Source organism: Plodia interpunctella, chromosome 29, assembly GCF_027563975.2.
Source record: "Plodia interpunctella isolate USDA-ARS_2022_Savannah chromosome 29, ilPloInte3.2, whole genome shotgun sequence".
In the NCBI taxonomy this organism is placed as follows: Eukaryota; Metazoa; Arthropoda; class Insecta; order Lepidoptera; family Pyralidae; genus Plodia; species Plodia interpunctella.
This window is the reverse complement of record NC_071322.1, coordinates 4,417,739-4,445,634: the sequence shown is the minus strand read 5'-3', so window position 1 is coordinate 4,445,634 and position 27,896 is coordinate 4,417,739. Positions and strand designations below refer to the sequence as shown.

General features: G+C 37.3%; 2 protein-coding genes across 5 annotated transcripts in view; one reads left to right on the top strand and one right to left on the bottom strand.

Moving 5' to 3' along the window:
* The window catches only part of LOC128681945 (uncharacterized), a 29,032-nt gene extending 24,325 nt beyond the window's left edge, over positions 1-4,707 (bottom strand). For both annotated transcript variants that reach the window (XM_053766293.2, XM_053766294.2), the window contains exon 1: positions 4,539-4,707. In XM_053766293.2, coding sequence (XP_053622268.1) covers positions 4,539-4,541 — 3 coding nt within the window. In that variant the 5' untranslated portion in view covers positions 4,542-4,707. The remainder of the gene's footprint in view (positions 1-4,538) is intronic.
* LOC128681947 (uncharacterized) lies at positions 1,170-27,896 on the top strand. 3 transcript variants are annotated; one of them, XM_053766300.2, is made up of 8 exons: positions 1,170-1,247; positions 21,804-21,927; positions 23,238-23,332; positions 24,183-24,345; positions 25,135-25,370; positions 25,730-25,849; positions 26,137-26,327; positions 27,081-27,896. In XM_053766300.2, the coding sequence occupies exons 2-8, from the start codon at positions 21,808-21,810 to the stop codon at positions 27,572-27,574; spliced, it is 1,419 nt and encodes a 472-aa protein (XP_053622275.1). In that variant the 5' UTR covers positions 1,170-1,247; positions 21,804-21,807; the 3' UTR covers positions 27,575-27,896. The 3 variants fall into 3 exon arrangements, with proteins under 3 accessions (XP_053622275.1, XP_064292989.1, XP_053622273.1); XM_064436919.1 differs by lacking the exon at positions 1,170-1,247 and adding an exon at positions 3,060-3,278; XM_053766298.2 differs by lacking the exon at positions 1,170-1,247 and adding an exon at positions 19,221-19,598.

Sequence of the window (27,896 nt, the reverse complement as noted above, 5' to 3'; positions counted from 1 at the left end):
CGGTCGCACACTGCCGATCGAAGGGGAAGGATCTATGACGCGCCTATATAGTAGTTTGTAGCTTTTTGAGTAATATTTATTTACTTAACAACTCCTTTGCGAAAAATTACAAATTGTATGTACTTACAAAAGTTACGGCATTCTCCACCAGCCATAATAGACCAGACAGAGAAAGCAACACTGTATTGCTTTCTCTGTTGTATGGGACTTAATACAATTTTCAATATAAAAATCTGAATTGAAGTGAAAATAACTTAAAATGTTAGGTAAGAGGAAGAAGAAGAAGAACATATAATAATGCATGAATATTGCGTCTCTATGGTGAAGACTGAAGAGACAATATGTGGCAAACGGTACGGGATCCCTATATGAAAGGAAGCGGGAAGCGGGATTGGACAAGTTGCGGGACGGGACACGCGGCGGGAAACGGCAAATTGAACTAAAGATGAGAAGTAATACGAATTTGAATCACATATGTTTACCAGTCTTACAGAATACGCGATAGAAGAAAGTTGAAGAATGACGATGGTTTCACTATGGAATTCACGCGGGCGAAGCCGCGGGCAAAAGCTATATTAATATATCTCTCTATCTAACCGTTTCCCTCATCATATGGCTATAAAAATATATAAATAACCACTAGCTTTCATCCGTCATTTTTCTTTTGAATGAATGAATTGGATGAAAGGTACCCTATGTCCTTCTCCACACTTCAAACTACATTTATATGGAAAGTTTCAAGAAGATTGGTTGAGTAGATAGAGCGTGAAGAGGTATCAAACAAACAAACATAAATTTGCCTTTTCTCACGATGTTTTCCGTCACCAGAAGTGCAAGTGGTGGTCTGTGAATACATTACAATGTCTTTGCAGAACAATTACTGGAAGCAGGGGCCAACCACTGGATAGAATTCAATCTCACGCAATTATATTGTCGTATGAACCACATTATCACACCCGATTAGTTCGTGAGGCACTTGAAATTAATAAACACCCTAACAATTTCAATCGGGACGGCGGGCATAAGTTAGCAACTGCGTATCAATCCAGTGGTAGCAAAAACAAAACCTCGGTTTGGTTGGTCAAGTCGGCTGAAATCGACCAGAATACGGCTGCGCTATAAGGACACGACTTGACGGTACTTGGCGGAGAATTAATATGGCGGTAGAAGAAGATTCTCGCTGAGTCAGGCGCTCAGTGACCACGGACCTTTGTAACAAGCTCCGAAACGTCTGGGATATAGAAAAGGTATGTGCGCATTTAATTAATACCTCTTATTTAGAATATAATTATTAATATATAACTAGTTGTTCGCCGCGAACGTAGGCCTCGCGAATACAATAAATTTAGATGAGATTTTACAAAATTGTGAATATTTCAAAAACGGCCTAACCGATTTTGTTGCCCCGCGAACTTAAAAATTCCATTGGCAGATCCTACATACCTTTTCAATTTCATCAAAATCGGACCAACGGTTCGCGTTACAAACATACATACAAAAAATGTATTCGCTCGCTCGTTCGCTCGCTCGGTCAATTAGACAGATTGGTATACAAACTCATATGGCACGAATAGGATAATAACCGGAGACCTTTCGATCCACAGGCGGGCGTCATTACACCACCACTTGCAATAAATGATCTATCTATCTATCTAACGGAGAATATTGTGAGGATGCAAGGCTGAGAACATTTTTAGAGCCCGAACACATCATAAAATACTTTCATTAATTCTATGTGCCAATTAAATTAACATTTGTGTGTTAATTCGATTCGCTTTCTATAATTTGTTAGCAGAGCACGCGTCTCTTTAGTCTGTGGCCGTAAAGTCTAATTAAAAGTTTGCCTGTGAACCGGAGACGATTTTCTTTATTATCACTAGCGACTCGGCCTGGCTTCGCACGAGTGCAACATTATGCATGCATGCATAAACCTTCCTCTTGAATCAATCTATTGTGTATAGTTTTAAATATCTATATGCATGTACATTGTACTCGTACATAGGGACAGACAGCGGGAAGCGACTTTGTTTTATACAAAATCAAATCATTTATTCAGAAATTAGGTCTTCACAGGCACTTTTTCACGTCCTATTCTAAATTAAATGATATTTACCAAAGCTATAAACTCATTCAAATAATGGTCCCTATTATGCCAGAAGGGCTTACAATTTTTTTAATATAAATTTACGTATATTTTTTATCAGTAATATAACAATGTAAGTACACAATAAAGTACATGGTCAAAAGGTATACTGAAACATATTATGATTGTGATCAAGTGCTGATGAAAGGGAAATAAAACTTTTAATAAAAGATCGAGCTGACCAGCTCCCCCCCATAGCACCCGTTCACGAGTTGACGCGTGAGTCAGCCATCGCGAAGCTCAACCACAATAGAGGGAACCTCCCAACCCTATGTAATCCTAATTCGATCATACTATGTAACTAGCGCCATGTCCCGACTTCGCGCTCGGGTAAAACCATAATATACGTAAACTTTCTTCAGAAATCACGCTATCTATTCAAAAAACCCGCATCAAAATCCGTTGCGTAGATTTAAAGATCTAAGCATACATAGGAACACAGCAGAAAGCGACTTCGTTTTATACTTTGTAGTGATTACGAGTACAATGAATGTGTAGACGACCAGCGTCCCACGCCGGCTTCGCTCGGGTATAACGATAACAAAAAAATAACCTACGTTATTCCTGAAGGTTTCGTCAACCTCTGTGTCAAATTTCATCTAAATCGGCCATGTAGTTTTTAAGAAATCACAAATCTTTTCTCTTTACAATATTATGTATGTTCGTATTTTTAGGTCAATGCTAAGTTATAACCAACACTTCACAGGTAAGTTCGAATGAATGAAGCTTATATCTCATCTTAACAGCTTTCATTATCAACCCGTGTACCACTTAACCAGCTTTATATCCTGCTGTGAAAGTTTGTTTGTACGTCTGTTACTCAATCTCGTCGGAACAGGTTCGGTGATCTACTTTATGTGAAGGTACAATTGACATTTATTGCATAGTCTCTCTCTTATCGGAACTTTGTCTTTCTCCCGGTTTCTTCCTCAGCCGTTGAGTGTCGGAGCCCAGGGCTTTCCTACTTTTTCGTCTCCACTTCGCACGGTCGTCGGCATCCCTGGTTCTCAGACTACACAAGTGTAATTCACGATTAGATTTTAACGTATTTCTCACTTTCATCCTAGGTTGTATCCTCAGCTGTGAAGTCCGATGTTCTAAGTCTGGATATACGACCTGCCGGCCGGCCTAAAAGGTAGGAAAGCGGTCCCTGGGCACCGATACACTATGGCTAAGGAACGAACGAGATAAATTCTTAGAAAAATTATCTCATTTTTGTTTTTTTTATTATTATTAAATAACAAATACTTATATAGTAGTTAAAATAGAAAAATAAAAAAAATTCGGAGAAGACGTATAGTTTGTTTATACACTTTGTATATGTATAATTAAAATTAATTAAATTAAATTAAAAATTAAAATTAATTATTTCTCAAAACATTACAACGTTATCTATATAATACATTGAGATTTTTCTTTTAAGCAAAAATATGCTTGCGTTAGAAAACCCTCGCTCTTCTATCATTCATCATTAGATATTAACCTAATACAATATCAACATAATTAATTAGAAAACCTAGTTTTTACTTGTCCAACTTCTGAAACTCCTAAAGCTTAAATAGCATACCGTTGTAACATCCTTTACAACATATTTTAACACTTTTTCATAGAAGATATGCGTGTGGTCTGAGGGCCCACTACTTGAAATTCTATGGAAATACGCTTGGGATTTCGTGAACACTTTAAAAGAATTGTGTAAGAGTAGCTGTACCCTTCTTCAATACACATGAATTCTTGAAGTCACAGACGAAATGTCGAATGAAACGAATTTCAACAGTGATGGTCCCTGTCATCAAGAGCTACCAGTTTTTTTTTATATTTTTTCCAGTAATATAACAAAGTAATTCAAATTCAAAATTCTTTATCCAATTTAGGATGGTACATCACTTATTGACGTCAAAAAATTACTTAAATTAAGTCTACTGCCGAATTCCAAAGCGCAGGTGAAGAAGAAGCGGCGCAACAAACTTCACCGCGGCCTTTTCTCCAAGGACGTCAATTAACAAATATAGGTCTTATACATATATTAAAAATTAAGAGGACGAATTTAAATCATTATTATAAATGTCAAAATTTAAATTAATATAAACAAAAAAAACAGTTGTATTTCCAATGAAATTATTGAAAATCAATAAAATATATTGTCAACAAAAATAAATTAGACTCGAACATAAAATCTTCTTTTTAATAGGTCCGTTAAAAAGTATACAAAAATGTCTTATGTTTAAACATAGACAAATAAAAAAGTTTCATTGAACAAACTATATGAGAATCGATCTGACTAATTCCCCCTGGCAGCGCGTTCACGAGTTGACGCATGGGTCAACCATGGCGAAACCTGCCGTCAGTTTGACACAACTAAAAATTTTTGTAATATTGTTTTTATTAAACTCACCATTTTAATCTGCCAATCCGTACACTACACACTATCACTGACGTCACAATCCTTATTTTTAATCACTGAACATGTTACGCGGTGGACGTGCTGTGCGGATGAACGTTAAGATGCGACTAACGGCGAGCGCGGAGGATAGTGTGAGGAGAATGCGCGTGCGCATGTAACACTAGGGCGGAGGTTATGGGCAAGGTGTCGATTCTGACGACGGTGAATAGCGATCGTGTCTCAATGGTGTAGTGGGACGGTGTAGAGATTTTTACACAGTGTTTTAATCATTCCATGCCAAGCTTTCTTACGCTATATAGCTAATCGTGAAGCCTAGGTAAAATAAACCTGAAAAAGGTTTTGATTGCTGTAATGTTAATTATGGTGTAGGGAATTCTCTCTTTCTACTCTAAGCCGTGCGTCAACGTAAAAATAGCCTTAAAATCTTAGAGATTTGGTTGTGATTTTACAGCCGACATTCTGCCTAATATCAACCCTCCTTGAGAATCCTATTGTTGCTTATTAGGTTATGCATCCCTTAATCGCCTCGTACGACATCCACGTTAGGGTGTGGAGTAGTCCGATTCTAAGGTCCTATAATAAACACATTGAAGTCTATTGCATGAAACTGTACTGAAGCAGCTCTTCTTCATAGTCGTATTCCTCATGGCTGAGGGTCGTGGTTATTACGTGGAATATAACACACACAACAACTTTCTTGGCACTATTAATGGAGTGGTTTGCCATTGCCTTCTCCATTTCACACACAAGTTAATAATCAACCAGTGTGCAGGTTTCCTCGCGATGTTTTCCTTCACCGGAAGCAAGTGGTGGTCGATGAAAACTACTATACATGAGTCAGATTGGTATACAACTCATGTGGCACGAGTAGGATTCGAACCTGGGACCATTCGACCACAGGCGCTTCTCATAGCATTGGTATCATTCCAAGCGCACAAATATGCGTTCTCTCATCAACATAATCACTGAAAGTTATAAATAAAGATTTAAACATTTCCTAACTAATATTATAAATGCGAAAGTAAATTTGTTTGTCACCTCTTCACGCTCTGTCTACTCAACCAATCTTCTTGAAATTTTGCATACATGTAGTTTGAAGTATGGCGAAGGACATTGGGTACCTTTCATCCCGGTAAAATATCGGTTCCCGTGGAAAATTTATGCGGGCGAAGCCGCAGACAAAAGCTAGTATATTTTCAATGTTTGCCGGACCTTAGATGTAAGCGGGTCAGTGACATAGCGCACGCCGATTGTAGGGTTGTCTTTAATTTTTATTTATTTATTGCTTGGATAAAACCACAATAAAAAGTCGTTGTATGATACTCCGGAGGGATTCGACTATCTCTGTGCCAAATCTCATCAAAATAGACCTTGTAGTTTTCGAGTTTATTCGTTAGAAAGAAAAAAAAACAAATCTTTTTTCTTTGTAATAATATTATGTTTGTATAGATTTACAACAATAAAACAATGGAATAAATTGCCCTCACCGGTGTTCTGTAATAGTGTCGACATTGAGGACTTTCAGAGAAAAGAGTATTTTTAAATTAAGAATATTTTTGAATTGGAAGTCGGTTCAATTCTCTTTGTAAGTTTTTATTGCATTATTTATTTTCCTTTCTAACTCGGTTGAGCGGAAGCTACCTATTTGTAATGTTACTAACTGAGACGGGAGGTTTGCTCTCTAGGAATTTCAGTATAAAAAGAAACTTCCTATCCCAGAAATTACTTTTAATCGAACTTCGAATCAAAAAGAATCGAAACCACAAGCTTTCGAAATTCAGTCCGAGATTATGCGGAATTACGTGAAAAATAGTTTGAATTAAATAAAAGGTTGTAAAAGAAGAATTCGTGTGTCAACCCTACCGACAGAACAGCAAACGTTAACTTTCGTCTAAGACAACACTCGCCGAATTCGCCGAGCGCCGCCGCGCCCACTCGGAGAAAATTATTTGTCCGACCGCCATTGCCACCCGCCGGGTTTGCTTACGTAACCAGAAGGCCTACCACGAAACATTACAAACACGTTGTTAATGTCCACATGCATTTTTCCATATCGTGTAGGTACTGTCATGTAAAAAAAGTTAATTAGGTGGGATGATAAACAATTGTTTAGGTAAAAAGTAACATGCGTTACATTACGCATACAGATCAGCGTCGTGGTCTCAAGCCATGACATTATGCTCAGGGGAGACCATAGATAAAATTATTTTATTTTTCCTTAATCGATTTGATATGTTGTTTGATGTATTGTATTTGATTGTTGTATGATATGATGTTCTTTGTGTACTGTAAAGGATTTGTAATTTGTGGCAAATAAACATGTTTTCTTTCTTCCTCCTTTCTTTCCTTCCTTCTTTTTTTTCATCGTGTAAAAGAAGAGAGAGCGTGTGGAATCAATAACAAGCTAGTATCTATTTCATGTTTTACTACACAACATGAAACGATAGAATCAAAATCAAATCATTTATACAGAAATCAGGCTTTCACAGTCATTAGACAATGTACTTGCAATTTTCAAATTGGGTATACATTGTTGGATTTTCATTGCGGTAAATAAAAGCACTGATACTAATTACGCAATGTTCACGCATTCGCGTGTGTCCGTGTTCGGCAACAGTGTGGGGCTGGCTTAATTATTTTTGATGTACCTAGGTAAGTATTCGCGAATCCAAAATGTCGGATCGAGTATTGCAACGACCAGAAATGCGAATTTTAACCGCAACTGAAAATATTACCGTCGTTATATAACAAACCAGTAATTTTACATAGCAATACGCTTTCTCTTGTTCGTGTAATGTTTTTTTTTTAATATATTTTATAGATATGTTAATATTTATTACCTGTATTATAGCCTATTGATATACTTAGTCAAGTGTGTTTGAAACGCTTGTGGCAACACTAATGTCACTGTCATAAAAGGATCTATCAGAGGTTTCGCGCCAGACTGTAAGACTGGTGCTGTGCAAGGATTTTCTGTATACCTATGTTAAATGTGTTAAGCATATATTTTGTGAACCACGATAGAACTAGTGACGTAACCTGCTTGTTACTACTTAACTACAATATATAGTTATATGATCTATCTGTGACTTTCTTTATACACTTTAATCACCCCAAACGCTTATGCGCAATTTAACTATCTATATTAGGCCTGTCCCGGCTTCTCTCGTTTAGAAGCAACTTATACACCCAAACCTTCCTTAGGAATCGCACTATCTATTGGTGAAAACCGAATGTAAATCTATACAGTAGTTTTTGAGTTTATCGCGAACAAACTGAATATTTCAAAAACGACTTAGCCGATTTTGATCCACCACGAACTTAAAAATTCTATTGACAGATCCTGCATACCTTTTAAATTTCATAAAAATCAGACCAATGGTTCGAAAGTTATCGTGTACATAAATACATACAATAAATGTATTTTTGCCCCAAGTTGATTTGTAGACATCGTTCGCTCGGTCAATTATTTATCTTTACGTACGCATAACACACACATAAGAAAGACGAGAGACACACAGAAATAAATGTATACTTGTTTCATTTTTACATAACTTTATTAGTTCATAACTGAATGGCCCGAACTGACCACATAATTTGCTAAATAACGTTTACGATTACATTCATAAAAACCGGCTAAGACCGAGTCGGACTAGAGCACCGAGGGTTCAGTGAAATTAGTTTTCTTACACCTATATTAATATAACTTTTCCAGATTTAATACTTAACTATACTTTAGCTATAAAATTATTGTGATATTTTTTTATAATTAGAGTGATTTGGGTCACACTGATGGGCAAAGGCCTATAAAATAATGATTTCTTGGTAAATAGCAAGTGAAAAGATTGTAGTGTCAAGTATTTGATATCAAATTCAACCTGTTTCCTTAGTGTTACAGAGAAAAAGGTTCTAGGCAGAGAGACAGACAGACAACGAAGTAAGTGAAAATATTATTATTATTGAATACATTACAAACATTATTTATAACGATATTCTTATTATTTTACAAGAATTATTTAATCTGTGGCAATGCGGCCCACCATATGGTAAGCGGTCACCACAGCCTATCAACGCGTGCAATACCAGTAGTGTCACACGCGAGTTGCCTACTCCGTGACCGGAGGATCTTTTGCCACAGTACGAACGAACCCTAAAAATCAAGCCAATGTTGTTCAAATAATAATTACCTATTGGATGCTCGTCGTTAACTCAAATATTATGGAGCCTTTTCTCTTTTCATTGGTCAAAAGGCTTCCTACTCTAATAAAGGACGGTTACCACGGACACAAGATGATAGTGACAAGTAATTAATGACAATCGTTCGTTAATTTAAACTTTGTCACTTTATTATAATCTGGCTGCGGTACGGGGGCTTCGCTCCCGTAGGAATTTCAGGATAAAACGTACTTTGTAATTCCAGGTTATATTCTAACCGTGTACCAAATTTCATAACAATGCGTCCAGTAGATTTTGCGTGAAAAAGTAACACACATAACAAACTTTCGCATTTATAATATTACTAGGATATAAAATAACATCAGTTTATTTAAATAAATAATCCTAATAATGACGGACTGATGCACTGGAGGTCCCAGATTCGATCCTGTGCAATCTCAACTGTAGGACAACTGGAAGTAGGAGAAATTTAACTTACAAGACTTGATTACAGACACACAAGCAAATATCGGGACAGGTGAAACTAAATAAAAGCTTGTAAAAAAAAAACCAGGGCTCCGACTTTAAAGAAATCGAGAATTCACTTACAGAGACAGAGAGAGAGGATATAGTGGAGCATATGATAATGACAGTCAAGTAACTCACTCCGTGGAAGTTCTACCTTAGACGCATAGGTATATCGACCACAGATGTTCACGCATTTAAGCCATTTGAGTATCTATTTACACACTTGTGTAAATAGATTTCTCCAAACATGTGACAATTATGTCACCATATTGTTTTAGGTTATGTTATGCGTTAGTTATTGGTTTTCTACTTAATTATTGCAGCGGCTTTTTTAATGTCATGACGTGGTAATTTGTATGACGACTGTAGCTTATTGGTCGTCATGCCGGACTGCTACGCTGGAGGTCCCAGGTTCGATCCCCGGTCAGGGCAACATGCGAAATAATCTTTTTCAGATTGACCTGGGTCTTGGATGTTTATATATACATATAATATGTATGTATAATAGAATGTACCTAGTATCGTTGAGTTAGTACCCCATAACACAAGTCTCGAAGTTACTTTGGGACTAACTCAATCTGTGTGATATGTCCATGTAGTATATTTATACATGACTTGCCTATTTATCCACACAGATAAGTGTAATGTTCATTAAGATACACACGTGAAAATGTTTGTCATTGCATACACATACGAAGCCGAGCGCTATATAATGAAGCCGAATATGTTAGAATCATTTTTTTACTGGTTTGATTTTTGTAGTGCTATATTTAGCACTAGTGCGTAATATATTTTAATTATCTGTATTTCTGGATATGAATGTTTGACAAATTTCCTATGCATGCTAATTGCGTGTGACATCCCCTGTCATATTTGTTCTTTTTCATATTTCTTCTTCATATTTGTTTCAACGTCTTTGTTCAATATGGCGCGCTCCGCCGCCATATTGAACAAAGACGTTGGCGCCGAAACTTCTTAAAAATATAGAAAGCATGAGGTATTCCGGCACACAGCCACTTTCGAAGTCTTTATTTTGCAAATTTTTTAACTTGACACACTTTGTTTTGAGTCGGACATCCTTGTTATGTAAAAATGATGTCATTTCATTCATATTCTTGCGGTTTCGGCGGTCAATTTTCACTTTTTATTACTTCAAATTAGTTCGATTCAAACGTTCATGAGTACTTTTAAAGAATACTAGCTTTTGCCCGCGGCTTCGCCCGCGTTTGCTATAATTTATTATTGTCAATATCTCGGGTTCTACGTAACGCATCGCGATGTAACCTATACCTAATTTTAAGTTAGTTCATCTAGTAGATTTTGTGTGATGCGAGAACAAACATACAGACAAACAGAAAAACAGACAAAAATTCATCGTGTACTTTTTGTCCAAAACCATATTATGCAAAAGCAAGTTCTCTCAACCAATCTTTAAATTTTGCATACAATATATACAGTTTGAAGTACGAAGAAGGACTAACAATCCTCAAAAAATTCTCTCCGGAAAAATAACTGCTCATGTGGGACAATAAGGCGTGGGAAGACGCGGCCAATAGCTAGATCACAAATACTTTTTCTTAAACTGAAATTTTCAACGGTTACCTCTGAACAACTCCTTCCAATAAAAACTCTCATAGCTACTTATAAATTAACAAGCATTCTTAATTAATTAAAAGTAAGATAAGTAGGTACGTTACGAAACGAAAGGTCAGTCACTTCTGGACGTAAGCTTGTACTCGTGAGTACAGTTGACCACGTAATCATTATGTACACATTAAAATACTACAATTCAACATGAGGGAACATACATTTTTTGTATGTATGTTATTAATGCGATAACTTTCGAACCGCCTTTTCATCTGTTTATTGTAAATAATTTAAATTTAAGTGAATTTGATTAAATTATATAAATTATATTATTATGTTCGTGTAAGTAATTTTAATTGAAAATGTTTGATTGTGTGATTGATTTAATTTTTATATTTTATTTTTGAAAATTTGGTATTCGCGGAAGACAAGCGTCGTGGCTCATGCTATGATCTACGACACATGCTGAGCGAAGGCCGTTTTGGTGTATAATTTTGTAAAACTTTGTATGTAAAAAAATTAACCAGTGTAATGATACATCCAAATAAACAATTTTTCTTTCTTTCAACCGTTAGTCTGATTATGAAGTGTCCTTTAATGAAATTTAAAGAATCTGTCAATAGAATTTTTAAGTTGGGTTAATCATAATCAGTTAAGTCGTTTTTGAAATATTCATAATTTTGTTCGCGAGGTCAAGTTCGTGGCGAACAACTAATACCTATTAACTATAAATGCGAAAGTTTGTGAGGATGTATGTATGTTTATGTTACTCTTTCACGCAAAATCTACTGAACGGATTGTTATGAAATTTGGTACACGGGTAGAATATGAACTGGAATAAAACATAGAGTACTTTTTATCCCAAAATTCCCACGGGAGCGAAGCCCCATAGCCTATAGCAATCTTGGATAATGAACCTTTTTTAACAGTGAAAGAATTTTTGAAATCGCTTCGGTAGTTTCGGAGATTACCCGCCTCAAAACTCACAAACGCTCTTTATAATAATAGTATAGGTATCTTACTGTACAAGACAGAGCTTACAACACAACACAAACACACAGACATACGAAACCATCTTAGTTTCCAATGCAAAGGTCATTGCTCAGGTAGGGTGACTATGTTCACGACGAGTTTCGGGATTTTTGCATGTAACTGGTGTAATGTTCATATTCATATTATTATATATTCGCCAACCAAGTGTCACAATGATGTTAAAGTAATTACAATTATTGTTTGTAACTGGTACGTAATCAATTTACTGTAAATATTAGTTATCACTTATTTGAAGCGACCGTATTAAGTTTTTAAGTTAGTTCAGAAAACACTCTGTACAATTGCATGGATGTCATAAAAGGCGATCAAGGAATACCCATGATAGATGAAAGGCCATAACAGTATTCCCATGCTTCCCAATGTATAGTTAAATTATTTTTTAAAGTAAAACACGCATCTAGTTGTTCTCTATGTTTGCTGTGCCCTTGCAGGGTGTCACATATCAAATTATGCATGTAACCAACATATATAACTTGTGACTTGCAATAAAATATGTATCTGACTCCCAAAGAGGACTGAAATCAGGCAGGCGGCAGCTACGCAGCTGCAAACTGGTATTCTCGGATCTGATTGATATAAATCTCGATACGCATCGATGACAGGCTCTACTCTCATTACAAACACTGTCCAGTTTTCTCTGAGAGAAGAGATATGAGAAAATTCGAGTTTGAAACCTGCCTAATTTACTAAATTCTATTAATTATTAATAATTAATAAATTGATATTTTAATTATTATTATTAATTAATTCAATTCTAATCCTAACTAATATTATAAATGCGAAAGTATGTTTGTTTGTAAATTTTGCATACATGTAGTTTGAAGTATGGAGAAAGACATAGGATACCTTTCATGCCAGAAAATTAATTCAGACGAAGCCTCGGGTTTTTACCCAAGGCTTCGTCTGCTATTTCATTACAATTTATTAATTCTTACCAAGTAAATTTTTACTCTGTCCGCCCAGCTTCCCGCGAGCTGGCCACCCTACTTTCGCAGGTGAAAGTGTCCGCCCTTCGGCCTTGGTGACCACAGCAGCGAAAGTGCAATTAATAGATCGATACCGCATTGCTGCCACTAGATGGCGTTGTGCGAAAATAAGTTATTACCTACCTATATTTCTTTTCTCTATGGTTATTACTGACTTTTACCAGAGATACCGTAATTTATTGTAGGTATTATGTCAAATATGATGTTTTTAAACTATCTGTGTAATGCGAAAGTTTGTGTATGATGTTTGTTATTCTTTCACGCAATATCTTCTGCGCCGATTGTTATGAAATTTGGTATACGGGTAGAATATAATCTGGAATAACACATAGGGTACCTTTTATCCCAGAATTCCCACGGGAGTGAAGCCCCGGGGCGCAGCTAGCGCAGTATACATTATCGCGGAACAGTTCGCCGAAAATTTGGCGGTTCGGCGTACATTGCTGGGTTTGTATTACGGTATTTTCATGCAGTATATGTTGCGGTATGGTATATGTTGAAGCTTGGTGGTGTAATGGTTAAGACGCCCGCCTCTGCATCGAAAAGTCCCAGGTTCGAATCCTATTCGTGCCACATGAGTTTGCATACCAATCTGACTCATATATAGTTTTCATCGACCACCACTTGCTTCCGGTGAAGGAAATCATCGTGAGGAAACCTGCACAATGGTTGATTATTGACTTGTGTGTGAAATGGAGAAGGCAATGGCGAACCACTCCATTGATAGTGCCAAGAAAGTTGTCGTGTGTGTTTCATTGCAAGTAATGACCACGACCCTCAGCCATGAGGAATACGACTATGAAGAAGAGAGACATTCGTTCATTCGCGTCATCATTACAATACTTGTTCATAACAGAAATAATGTTTTATTATAACCTAGAACCTACGTTTACTAATAAAACCTTTAGTTGTATTGAAAATGCGACTATTGTTACCATTACGTATATAATAATTTGACATTAATATACCCATTAGTAGAAAAAAAAATAATAATTTTATAGCCACAACACGCAACCCAAGTGAGTCGTTTTCGTTGTAATGCCGCCGATGTGACGTTTTGGTCATCAATGAGCATTTAAATTCAATTTATTTTTATACTTATATTTATTAATACTATCATTTTTGCTACTAGCTGCATTCCGGGGCTTTGCTTTCGTGGGAGTTTCGTGGGATAAAAAATACCTATGAGTTATTCCAGGTTATATTCTGGCGTGTACCGAATTACATAATAAGTACATAGTTACATTGCATGTTAAATAAAAGCTTGTAGTAAAAAGAACAGCCATGCAAAAGCAACAATATTCGAAGCTCACCCCGTTGGAGCTTTCACCCAAAACCAATCGGTCAAGCGCGAACCGGTTTTAATGTTAGATAACAATCACATAGTTAGAAATACGAAAATTGGACAGTGAAGAAAGTTTTGTTGTTTTGACGTTGATAGGTTACTAAGTTTATCAATCACTAGCTGCGCCCTAGGGCTTCGCTCCCGTGAGAATTTCGGGATAATAAGTACCCTATGTGTTATTCCAGGTTATATTCTACCCGTGTACCAAATTTCATAACAATCCGTCCACTAGATTTTGCGTGAAAGAGTAACAAACATACACACACATGCATCCTCACTTTCGCATTTATAATGTTAGTAGGATGAATACAAGAAAACGAACACTGGGCTTAGAAGTTAAACAGCCGACCTCGCGAATCTTTAATATTACAAAAAATCGAGTTAAATTATATTTACTTGTACATTTAGCTTTTTATTTATATATATATATATATATATATATATATATATATATATATATATATATATATATATATATATATATATATATATATATATTGTAAATTCGTCCTCCTAATTTTTAATATATATATATATATATATATAAGACCTATATTTGTTAATTGACGTCCTTGGAGAAAAGGCTGCGGTGAAGTTTGTTGCGCCGCTTCTTCTTCATTTCATTTCATTTCATTTCATTTATTTCTTGACCAACTTTTAGATCATTTATTGTTAGTAACACAGAAAACTTAAAACCTAATGTTAGTAAAATACAAAACAGGACATTACATTACACTTGTACATTTTTCAGCATGTGAATCATCGAGCAATGATTCACATACTGAAAATCGACACGTGTCGCGAACAAGTTCAGGATACTGTTGGAGCTGGCCCGAAGTCTGTTAGCCAGGGATGTGCACCGTTTGCGCATAGTGGTGTAGAAACAATCCACTCGTGCCTCGGCGAACATCCCCGACGCACTACAACGTCGGGACAACCCCAAAAGCACCCTGAAGGCATCATTATATTGGACACGTAGGGCACTAAATTGCTTCTTTGTATATTGCACCCATAAGCTGCTCGTGTAGAAGGATGTGCAGTAGGCTCTAAAGAGAGTTATTTTTACTTGTCTAGAACAACGAGCAAACCTACGGGCTATCATATTAGCACGCATAGATAGCGCCCTACGCTCCCTTTCAATGTCTGTATTGTCTTTCAAGTCAGAGGTCAACCAGTGTCCAAGGTATTTAAATTTATAAACCCATTGTAAGGGCGTCTTATTTAATACTATTGGTGGAATAGTGTCCGGATTTTTCCCTCCAGCTTGAAAGACCATACATACACTCTTCTTCTCATTATATAATAAACCATGACTGGTGGCGTATCGCTTGCACACACTCAACAACCGGTCGAGGCCGCACGGAGAGGCACTCAGCAGAGCCATGTCGTCCGCATAACTAATATTGTTAAGACATATGTCATGTCTTCACCTGCGCTTTGGAAGCCGGCAGTAGACTTAGTTTAAGTAATTTTTTTGACGTCAATAAGTGATGTATATCATCCTAAATTGAATAAAGAATTTTGAATTTGAATTTGACTTACATCTAGTATACTCCAATACCGGAGTTTCGGAGCCGAGTTTCTATAGAAAGTGGTCTGTGCTATTTGGCACATGCATTATACCTAATAATAGTCAACTCATTTAGTTAACTCGTAACTAGCAAAATAAATTTCGTGTGTAATTTATTTAAAACGCAGTTCGTCCCGGCTTCGCTATGGTACAAACATAATTAATTATGTACCTATTCTTCTACAGGAATCACTGTCTATTGCCGAATACCGCATGAAAATCCATGTAGTAGCTTTTGAGTTTATCGCGAACAGAGAGACTCGGCATAAATATGTATAATCTAGATAAAATAGATATATTTAGGATCGTTATGATAATTCATTGACTGTAACAATGCAGCTGGATCTAAATACGAAGATTTAAACTTGGTTGGAGAGACAATTTTCGAAAAGTAAGAAATTATAATTAGGACAAGGATTACGTGGATGTAATGGTACAAAAATTAATTGTTATGGTCGATCATTTATTTGGGAATTAGGCCTTTAAAGACACTTTTTCACGGCAAATTTAAATGCATTTTTCTCCAAGCTACAAACTACTAGCATTAAGTATGTATTAGCTCCATGAAGCTTCTTTACTTCTATGGAGAAAAGACTGCGGTGAAGTTTGTTGCGCCGCTTCTTCTTTACCTGCGCTTTGGAAGTCGGCTGTGAGTATTTTTTTACGCCAATAAGTGACGTAACTATATCATCCTAAAATGAATAAAGAATTTAAAAAAAATTCTCGTGAGATTTTCGATTGTGTATGAGTTAAAGTTGTCTGTGAGAGATTTAAACGTGAAAATATGTATGTATGTTTGTTTGTAAGAAAACGAGCGCAACTGGTTGCTTTCCACTATGACTGGTTTTCGCTTTTGACGGCGTTCGAATATGGGAATGTCGAATGAGTTTATATCTATACCTAAATGATAAACACGTCCTGTTTGACCTTAGTTTTAGTCTAATAGACTGTTTGCTATAACATTCATATTATATTCATATTAGTGTTACATTCATACTATTCATATTAATGTCCATACTTCTATACTAAACTTGCTTTTGACCGCGGCTTCGCCCGCGTGAATTTCTCTGTGAAAGCGGAACCATTTTCATACAAACTTTCGCCCCCCATTACCTAATAATTTGCGGATTGATTTTTCAATTATGATTTAGTCTATATGTTATGCACAAGAGTCTTGAACTACATGCGTACCAAACTTCATCAAAATCGGTACAGCGGTTTAGCCGTGAATAGCGTAACAGACAGATTTTCGCATTTATAATATTAGTATGGTTGCGAAAGTCTGTCTGTTCTGATTTCACGGCAGGACCAATTTTGATGAAATTCAGTATGCATGTAGTTCACGAAACACGAATCAACATAGCCTATTATTTTTCAAAAATCGACATGCAAATGGCTATCATTTCTGATTCGCTCTGATCTCTCAATTCGGGAACATTTCGCAGCTGAATATGTCCTTCTCCACACTTCAAACTACATGTGTGCAAAATTTCAAGAAGATTGGTTGAGTAGATAGAGCGTGAAGAGCTAACAAACAAACTTACTTTCGCATTTAGAAAATGTTTAAATCTTTATTTATAACTTTCGGTGATTATGTTGATGAGAGAACGCATATTTGTGCGCTTGGAATGATACCAATGCTATGCTATGTGATCGAAAGGTCCCAGGTTAGAATTTATTTGATACACGAAATGAATAACCGACATTTTGACATAAATTTTCCTCATTTTCCCCCCTGCCTTATGTGTTTGTAGGTTTAATTCGCACACGAGATAATTTGGTTATATCTCCGTAACTCGCTCTAGTTGAGTAAAGGAACAGAAAAACTATGGATTCGACTTGACTGTTCGTGAAATGTGAAATCTCTACGTATGGTTGGATATGGCCTTACAGTCGTGAAGCGGTGGTAGTGTAATAGTTAAGACGCCCGCCTGTAAATCGAAAAGTCTCAGGTTCGTATCCTACACGTGCCATATGAGTTGGTATATCAATCTGAAACATATTCATATATGTTTAGAGTTTTCATCGACCACCACTTGCTTCCGGTGAAGGAAAAACCTGCACACTGGTGGACAGTTTAGTTCCCTAATGTGTATGCGACTGCCTGCCGCTAGATGGCGGTAAGTAGTCGTAAAAAAGTCACGTGAGATGCCTTTAGGTGACTCGATTAATATCTGATATCAGTGTTAGCAATAACACACTCGCTGTTATGATGAGGTCATCTCATGGTCCATACTCCTTGTCCATCCACAAGGAAGACCAGGGCCCCAGTAGTGAGGACGTTAAATGGCTGTTTATGAAGATGACTGCCATTTTTGCTGTCAAATTGAACTTGTTTTAGTATTCGTATTGTATGGAAAGGGTAAAACGGGGACCTATTACTAAAACTACGCTATCCGTCCCTCTATCTGTCTGTCTGTATAAAATAAATAAAAATAATAAATAAATATATTAGGACAAATCACACAGATTGAGCTAGCCCCAAAGTAAGTTCGAGGCTTGTGTTATTGGATACTGACTCAACGATACTATATTTTATAACAAATACATATATAGATAAATATCCAAGATCCGGGCCAATCAGAACATGATCATTTTCCATCATGACCCGACCGGGGATCGAACCCGTCACCGAGGCGGACAATGTCAATCACCAGGCTGTATGTGACGAACCGTGCTAGTAAGAGAGTTGAATACAGAATTTTGTTTAAAATCCATGTATTTGTAAAATAAATGTCAGATCGGCGTCTCCACGGACACCGACCTGTTGCATACGCCAGTGACTACCCCCCACCCCCCGCCCTTAATTTCAGCCTGTTGACTTGTTCATGAGCGGAGCGGGCGACGGAGCGGACGCGATTTATTCTTTGTATGTACCTTTACAATCTCTGTTCCTCATCCTCGCGTGTACTACGCTACTTTTTTCTCAAATATCTTACGCCTATCACGAAACATAGAACTCGTAGCACGTTACTAACGTTCAATGCTGTCTCTTTTCCGTGTACGCATCGTGTAAAACAAGTTTATTTGTTAGACAAATTGAAAAATCCCCAACTTTCAATATTTATTTCGCTACAAGTTTTGAGCGGCTGAACCGATTTTTATCAAACATATCAAAGAACCACCGCATAAAAATTAGCTATCGAATAGCTATCAAAATAAGACAAGACAGACACTTAGCGGCCAAACTTATAACACCCCTCTTTTTGCGTCGGGGGTTAAAAATAGAGAACATTTGGACACAATGGTGATTCCTTAATTGTTGTGACAGTTTGTATGATTAAACATAAAAATCAAATCATATTGCAGTTATCCACATCCCACTGCTGAGCAAAATCCCTCCTCTATCTGTTTCCAACCACTTCTATCCCTCGCCAGATGTTGCTATCCCTTATCGAAGACCGACAGAACGTCTCATCATCATTTAGCTTTCGATATTTTGCCATCAGTCGAGCATAGATGGGTTTACGCCCAGTATTGTCAAATTTTCGGTCAAAAAGTCGGGTGCAAACCCAACTAAGAGATGGGTTTGTGTTAAGCTGAAACTGTCACGTACTACCTAGTCGTATAATCTACTCGGAACCCCAATAACTAGTGAGTCTTTTAACCCAGACGTCATGCGGCTGACATGACCCGAATAGCTAGCAATAAATAGGTAATTATTACCGCGAAATTTGGTGAGATTCCCTCCGCTCATCGCTTCTCGTATCATCGTGTCCCCAACCCGCTCCCTAACCTAACCATGCGTGTCACAGACAGGATAACACAGACAGTGGGACAGTGTGCCGACACGGGGATGGTTTACTGTATATTATACTGAAATATAGGTAAGCAATATTTGTTTATGTTATAGTTAGTATTCAGATCTTCATTTCATCAACTGGTGTCATTCCCAACTTTCCATAAATAGATTGTCGCACTCGGACAAAACGCCAACGCGTTTGAACATCGCATATTTTGTATAATAGCTTTCATTTATCGCAAGGAAAAATACAAACGCAATATCCTAATATTTAATATAGTGTGGAGCTGGCATTAGACAAAACCTTTTCGTTACAATAATGTTTTTGCTTGGCCAATAAAACATTTAAACCACCTGATACAGGTTAAAATATAATGAATGAACATATATTTACTTTTCTCCACATGTTCCGGTTGCATACGTAGCTGTGAAGCCATAAAATTTTGAAAATTCGGCTTATAAAATACAACAGGCCGCGGCAACCTGCCCGAATATTGTTGCCTATCAACTGCCAAGGCTGTGTCCCTTAATCGCCTCGTACGACATTCACAGGAGGACAGACTGGTCCTATTTTAGGGCCACACGTCTAATTATACTATTTAAAAAAACCGTTAAAAGTTTTCTTAGCAGAATAACACACAAAGAATGTTATTTAGTTATAGTTTTTATTTTAGACTAGCTGCGCCCCGGGGCTTCGCTCCCGTGGGAATTTCGGGACAAAAAGTACCCTATGTGTTATTCCAGGTTATTTTCTACCCGTGTACCAAATTTTATAACAATCGGTCCAGTAGATAATGCGTGACAAACAAGCAAACTTATTTATTAGTTGGGATTGGGATAAGTTTGATTTAGTTTTTATTTTATCAAGGCGTGTTATGGTGGAACAAAAGTATAAAACAAACACAATATTTGCCAGTTTTGCAAACTTTTGGGTCTACAAATATCGTTTTGATTTTGTTATTACTAGCAGACTGTCCCGACTTCGCTCGGGTAAAACCATAATTAATTATATTTAGGTGTATAATTTCCCTTCCTCACTAAATCTTGTTGTGTGGTTCTAGATCTAAGCATACATAGGGGCGGGCAAAAGCTATAAAAGAAAAATTACATAGTAAGTGATAATAGGTTCCTAATAAAAATAATAAATGTGTCTTTTCAAACTTTTGCTAATATAAAATGAACAGGAGTAAAGGTGACCATGTGTCTAGCCTTTGCCCCTTAATCAGAGCCGACCCCGGCTATGTGCAGCGAAGCGGGAAGTTTCATATTGATTTTGGTTTATTTATAGTTTTTACAATAGATGGATTCTTTTTATAAGTCCCTGTGCCCGCTACTTTATACGCGTGAGATAATCTATTATCAATATTTAGGTTTTTAGGTCGGACGTTACTTCCAGGAACTATTTTAAATTAAGTTGATTGACTGTCAGTTAATGCCAGTTATTAAGGTGGAGATAATTAAGTTACAATATATGGTTGGTGGTAATGTATAATTGCTGGTTGTCTGTTTTTTATATTCCAAATTTCATCCACATCGGCGCAGCGGTTTGGCCCTGATAGCATGACAGACAATTGTATATATAATATTTTTGTTTGTGAGATAATGTAAAAGGAAATCTGAAGGTAGCACCAATGTGAACTGAAAATAACGTCTTTGAATTTTCTATGTTATAATTACTAAATAAAATAAATATATTAGGACAAATTACACAGATTGAGCTAGCCCCAAAGTAAGTCCTAGACTTGTGTTATGGGATACTAACTCAACGATACTATATTTTATAACATATATACATAAACATCCAAGACCCGGGCCAATCAGAAAAAGATAATTTTCCATCATGACCCGACCGGGGATCGAACCCGGGACCTCTCGGTTCAAAGGCGAGCACTTCACCACTGCGCCACCGAGCTCGTCAGTACTATACATAATCAAAGTAAAGGCTAACGTGTCATATTAGAATATGTTATCTGTAATGTTAGGAAAATTCAAAGTTAACAACATTAGGTATATATTCATATATCTGTGGGAAAATTGGAAGGTAAATTGGCTTCGATGATCACGTTATGAGAAGTGGTGAGAATAATGTTATAGGAAAGGTTATGGATTTTAAATTGAATGCGAAAATAAGTAGGAGAAGGCTGAAGAACGGGTTGTTTGAGCGCGTTAAAAAGGAAGTATCAGATCGGTTAACATCAGACAGGGAGAAGTACAGACGTGACGTGCTGTACCAACCACACATAAAGTGGGATAAGTGTAGGCTGATGATGATACTATGGATTATTTTCAGAGTCATGCAGAGGACGAGGCAGGAATCGGAGACAGACTCGCCCAAGAGCCGCCCGGGCTCCAGGAGGAACTCCACCAATCAGTCCCGGAGGAACAGCATCAAGAAGGAGAAGGAAAAAGAGAAGGTTGGTACCTTTTGGTACCTTTTTGGTTGGACCGCGGCTCAAACGGTCTCTATATCTATAAGCATAAATATGTACGCCATAATGTAATATAGCATACTCGCTGCGCCCCGGGGCTTCGTTCCCGTGGGAATTTCGGGATTGAAAGTACCCTATGTGTTATTCCAGGTTATATTCTACCCGTATACCAAATTTCATGACAATCTGTCCAACAGATTTTGCGGGAAAGAGTAACAAACACACATACATGAACACATCCTCATAAAACTTTCTCATTTATAATATTAGTAGGAATATATGGCGTATAAATGATTTTTAAGCATAACGTTCTTGCGCATAACGGTTTACACATAACTATTTGAAGCATAATTAAACTAACCTAAAAAATAATTATGCCACATTTACCCGTATGCCAAAAATAAATAGGGAGTATTACTGCACATTTATCCCGCCAGAGTACAGCACTGTATGGTAGGTACACAAAAGCTTTGCCGCCTTTTGCTATGTCGATTAAAACGTTTATTTTAGAGTACTTTATTAATCCTTTCATTATGTAAGCATTCGTTTGTGAAAATATACAACAATGTAGCATATTCGGGTGCCGAAATATTGGGAAAAATCGTTTTCCATAAAATAAAAAACTTCGAAAACTATGGGATACGCCTCACGCTGTTACATTTTCGAGCCAGTAAACGGTCGAAAAAAGCTCGGAACACTTCACACGTGAAGACTTATTAAAATATGGACTTCATACAGGTACTGGGGTATTATTTAATCTGTGATACAGGTACTGGGGTATTATTTAATCTGTGATACAGGTACTGGGGTATTATTTAATCTGTGATACAGGTAAGATCTTCAATGAAAATCAAGTTATATCAGTTTATGACCAAATAATGCACAACATAACCTAAAATAGTGTTATTATTTTCAGGATAATCCACTAAATCCTTCCTTTTTCCTTTAAACTCGTACCACGATTGCGTAGAAGGTAATTTTGATCGTAAATCTGCAACAATATTGAAAATTGGCGCTTTTTGCCTCCATTGGCAATGTTTGTGTACCTTAGTTGTGCCAGTAGTGCCATCTGCGGTGAGCTTCACGTAATATGCCCTATTGCCTTAGACCTATTATGGCAAAATATTTTATGCCAAAATTTGGTATGCGAACATAAGGGACCCCGTTTCAAACCCAATAACTTACTGCGACAGTCCTAAATACAAGAGCTTGGTACTGTCGTTTAATATACGTATAATTATGCAACGCGAAAGTTTAAGAAATAGTTTTATCTGAATTCTTATCTTTTCCACCAGGTGAACGGCTCGTCCTGCACGTCAACGCCGAAGAAAGTGGTGGTGAAGCCAGGCAACCTGGACTTCGTGGTCACAGGGAGGCAATGTCTAAAGAAGTGAGTAAAAAAAAATAAATATTGATTGAAGTAAGACTATTAGTAAATAAATAATAAATTAGTAAGTAGCTGTTTGAGCGGGCGAAGCCGTGATGGCTTCTGGAACAGGTTTTTCTTCGTATTAAAATGGGATTGGGATAGTAGTTGAAATATCCATAGCGCATTTAAAATGCACACAGCGCCATCTAGTGCTTTTATTGCAAAGTTTAATAGCATTTAGCGCCACCTAATAATAGAATACAGGTTTTTTGCAAATCCCACGGGAACAATTGTTTTTTCCGGGATGAAATGTGCCCTATGTCCTTCTCCATAATTCAAGATGGAGATTAGTTCTGTTGCGACCCTGGACGTGATGTGTTAGAGGGAATAAAATATTCTACGTCAGTCCTATTATCATGTAACGTTGGGTCAGCACATCACGTCAAAGAGAGACGTGTGACTACAGGGTCGAGGCAACAACGTCCTAATTATTAATAGTATATAAGCTAAAGTTAAATAAAATAAAGACGACATATATTCACCGGTCTCACTGGTATCATTTACCAAGAATAACAAGTCTGTGGACTCGACATTGGTGACCCGGACGTTATGGGGAGTCCTCATCCAGTCGCCCATCAGAAGCAGACGGCTACTGTCGTGACAATGGCGACATCAGTGCACATTACCACCGGCCCCCCACAAGCGGGTCTCACCGGTCGGCAAAGGCACTACACGATTTCACTGATGATTCAAATTGTGCTCTAAGGATAGGTAGTAAGGATGAGCGCTCTGGACGCCACTATCTTAGAAACATAGCAAGCCAGCTTGTTCGCAAACATCGGTAATTCATAAATTTATTTGTCAACTACAGATCAGATCGTGCCAACTCCCTCCCCGGCTACCGCAGACCCTCAGTGGAGTCCATCAAGGGCAAGAAGTTTGACTCACCGAAGCGTGCAGCTCCGATGGAGTCCCAGTCGTCCAAGAGTAGAGAGACTTCCTTGGAAGATGATATGTCTTTAGATCTGTCTCAGGTAATGTTTACTGTGCCCTTGTGACTTGTACTATCAGCCTATGCGTGTAACCAACCTATATAACTTCTGACTTGCAATAAAATCTGAATCTGATGTATTTGTTGTCTCGTGTGTTATTGCTAACACTAGTGTCGGATTTTATCCAAGTCGCCTAAAGGCATCTGACATGACTTTTGATATAAACCTTTATTGATCATTCAAGTTTGTATCCTTCTTTCATTTATGTGCTCAGTTGTATTCAGAGCTGTTACGCCACGAAGTCGGCAGCCAGGCAAAAAACCAACTTTAAGATTTTGAAGAATCTATTTAAATGGATTTGTTATACATGTCACACGTGCTTTTTAACTTATTTTTGAAAATAAAGAGATGAAAAAATTCATATCTTTCGTCTTACGCGGATACTGTACGTCGGATAAACAGGGGCGCGGGTTCAATTCCCGCTCGATTCCAGAATTTTTTCATCTCATTATTATTTTGAAGAATCTTCTGTGATTTCACTGGTCTGACGTCAACCTTCCTTGAGAATGCTCTTGTTACCTATCAGTTGCTAAGGCTATGTATTCCTATAGACTCGTTTCCTGAAGATGTTTTCTTTCATCGGAAACAAGTTAATTCGCATTAAAATCTATTAGAGGGATGAAATGATAATGAAATTCGGTACACACACGGTACTTTTTATCCGGAAATTCTCAAGCGAAGTCCCGGGGCTCAGCTAGCAACAAACAGTCCAACCTTCAAAATTCATTTAAAGTAATAACAGACAAGTTACATCATGTATAAACATTACAGGTATCAGACTTCGAAGACACCAACTCAAAATACGGCATCAACAAGAAATTCACAGCGTTAGCCACCTCCACGCCCAAGTCCCAGCGACCGAAGCCCAGGAGTGGCTCCCTGCAAAGCCATCTGCACCAGAAACTCGACACCAGAAGCATGGAGAAGACGCTCGAGAGCTCCAAACAGAGCAGGGACACAAGTCGCGAGAGTATCTATAAAACCTCGTCTTCAGCAAGCCCTTACAGGTATTTCTGTTTCTCTCACTCTTCAAGTGTTATGACGCATTCGGAGCCGTGACGCCGCCAAGCTAGGAGTCAAGAGAAAGAAAGAAAAATTGTTTATTTGGTGCACTGATAAAGATATAACAAAATTAAAAGAACAAAAACATATGTTTTATGTATTTGTCATGGCTGGGCCATGTCGCTGGATCATGAAAATACGATCTAATATAAAAAACAAACAATTTTAATATAATGCTGTGTTTTACAACCGCTCGCTTGATTGATTTTTTTTCAATTACAAACCCCCAAAACGACTGTAATGGCGGGTGAAAGTTGAAGACAAACAAGAACCTCTTCCTTATTGATTCTGATTCTCCTCCCAGGTACGGCGGCCGCACAGAGCTCGACTACTCATCCGTGTCTCCGGAGTGCTCCGGGCTGTCGTCAGCAGACCTCTCCCCGAGGGTCGCGCGCGGCAACACCAGTCTGCATCACGTGTCCAGGTAACTGGTTCGATTCCCAGCGCGGATATATATTTCAACTTGTGATCTGATCACGGTTTATACCGTTTAATGAGTTTCCCGTGTCTATTTGCTTTTATTACAATTTGCACTTATACTACACAATACAAAAAAAGCATCTTAGTTTTTTTCAGCATTTTTTTCTCAGCAGTGGTCCGAAAGCGAGATATTGACAATAAATAAGTTATGGGCGGACGCATGAAATGAACGCGGGTGAAGCTACGGGCAAAAGCTAGTTTGCAATAAAGTTATGACAAACACGTTCGCAGTTGCTGCACCAGCAGCTGGCAGGACTGCTCCGAGCTGGACACAGCGGTGGCCGACCGCACCACGGGCGAGTGGAGTTCGTTCTGGGCAAACTATAACAACTCTGTTTCCAAAGTCCCCCTGCCAGTCCAGAGCTATTACGACCAGTGTCCAACGCCCTATAGAACTGAGAATATCGACTTGGCTGATTTGGGTAAAGATTTGTTCTATCGAGAGTTCTATTATTGGATTTTATGGCAGACTTACGATACCCTTTGTTGTACATAAAATAAAACAGCTTGTGAATTAAATTATATGTGCAAATTCGACGCTGTGAGCAATTTCCTTCAGGTAACGTGAAATAATAAGTATTGAGCGGGAAACGAACATAACAGTTAGAAGAGCTACGGCTAAGAAATAAATGAACATAACAGTTTTAAAATTTTAATGTTATGAATGAAACTCGCCGCCTTAAGTTTAATCGTAAGTTCAATAATTTAACCGAAGGTTCGTGGCGAGGCCCGAATTCTGTCAATTATGGACCATAGCACTGAATTCCATCAACTTAATGTCTGTTACAAATAAATGAATTTTACAAACATCTGTACATAATATTAATTTGTTTGTTTATTATGCGAGATTGTTTGGTTGACGCGTTAATTGTTTCATTCTATAAACCAGGTATAATATGAAAGATTAAGACTACGTCTTTGTATACAACTACATAGACGATGTTATTATATTATCTTTCTATTGGAAGTTTCCTATGTCATGAAAAATCGTATTTGATATATCACTCAACACGAATAACAAACTAAAAATAGTACCTTTCATAAATTTTGCTCAGCAGAGATTGTTTTAGTAGTTTGTAACGTTGAAAATTATTATATAATTCATAGTTTTGCGTGAAATTTGTCTGTGAATAATAGTCGTTGATTTTGAAACCTTAATAATGTCTTTTTTTCAGAATTCTCAACAGAAGGTTCGAGAAAACGCACTCCAGAGAACATAGAAAACATAAACTACGTAATCCGAAACGAAGGCTTAAATCTAACGCCGCGAGAAACGCAAAATATAATAAAATGCGCTCACATTTTAGGAAACGTCCTCACGAAAGCCATAGAAAGACGATGTAGAGAAAAAGACACAGATAAAGTACACGAAGTGAAGACAGAGACGGAAGATGCAGACACAGAAATAGATGAAAAGAAGAAGAACTTAACTTTAGAATTAAAAGAGAAAAATGTACCAGAAACTGTCGTAGAAAAAACAAGCGAAACTGTCACGACTCAAACGGACATTTCCCTGCCAAATACTAAAAGTGCGCCGAAAATTTTCGAGAAGATTCTCAGGCAGCTATCGAGGACCTCGCTTGAGGAGGCGTTGGAAAAAGACAAAGTGGCTGACAAAGTCGCCGATAACAACCTTGATGAGAAAAAAGATCCGCCAAAAGACAGTTAGGTGTAAGACTGGATTTGCAATTTTAGGACCAAAAATATATCTAAATTAATGAATGTAATCCAAGTCCTATAAAAGCTATATTTCTCATTCAATCTAGTCATTAGTTTAAGTGTAAATCTAAATATGTTTTGACAAATATATGCAATAGAAAATGGATGTTGTGGAATTCATATTTCCAATATTTTAGTGGAGGCCAAATGCATCCAAATAGCTTTTAGAAATAATATATTAATATTTCGCTCAAAGGTGTGCCCTATTCCAAGATGTTGAATAGTGTATTATTATTGTAATATTCAATAAATATTATATAATGTGTTGTGTC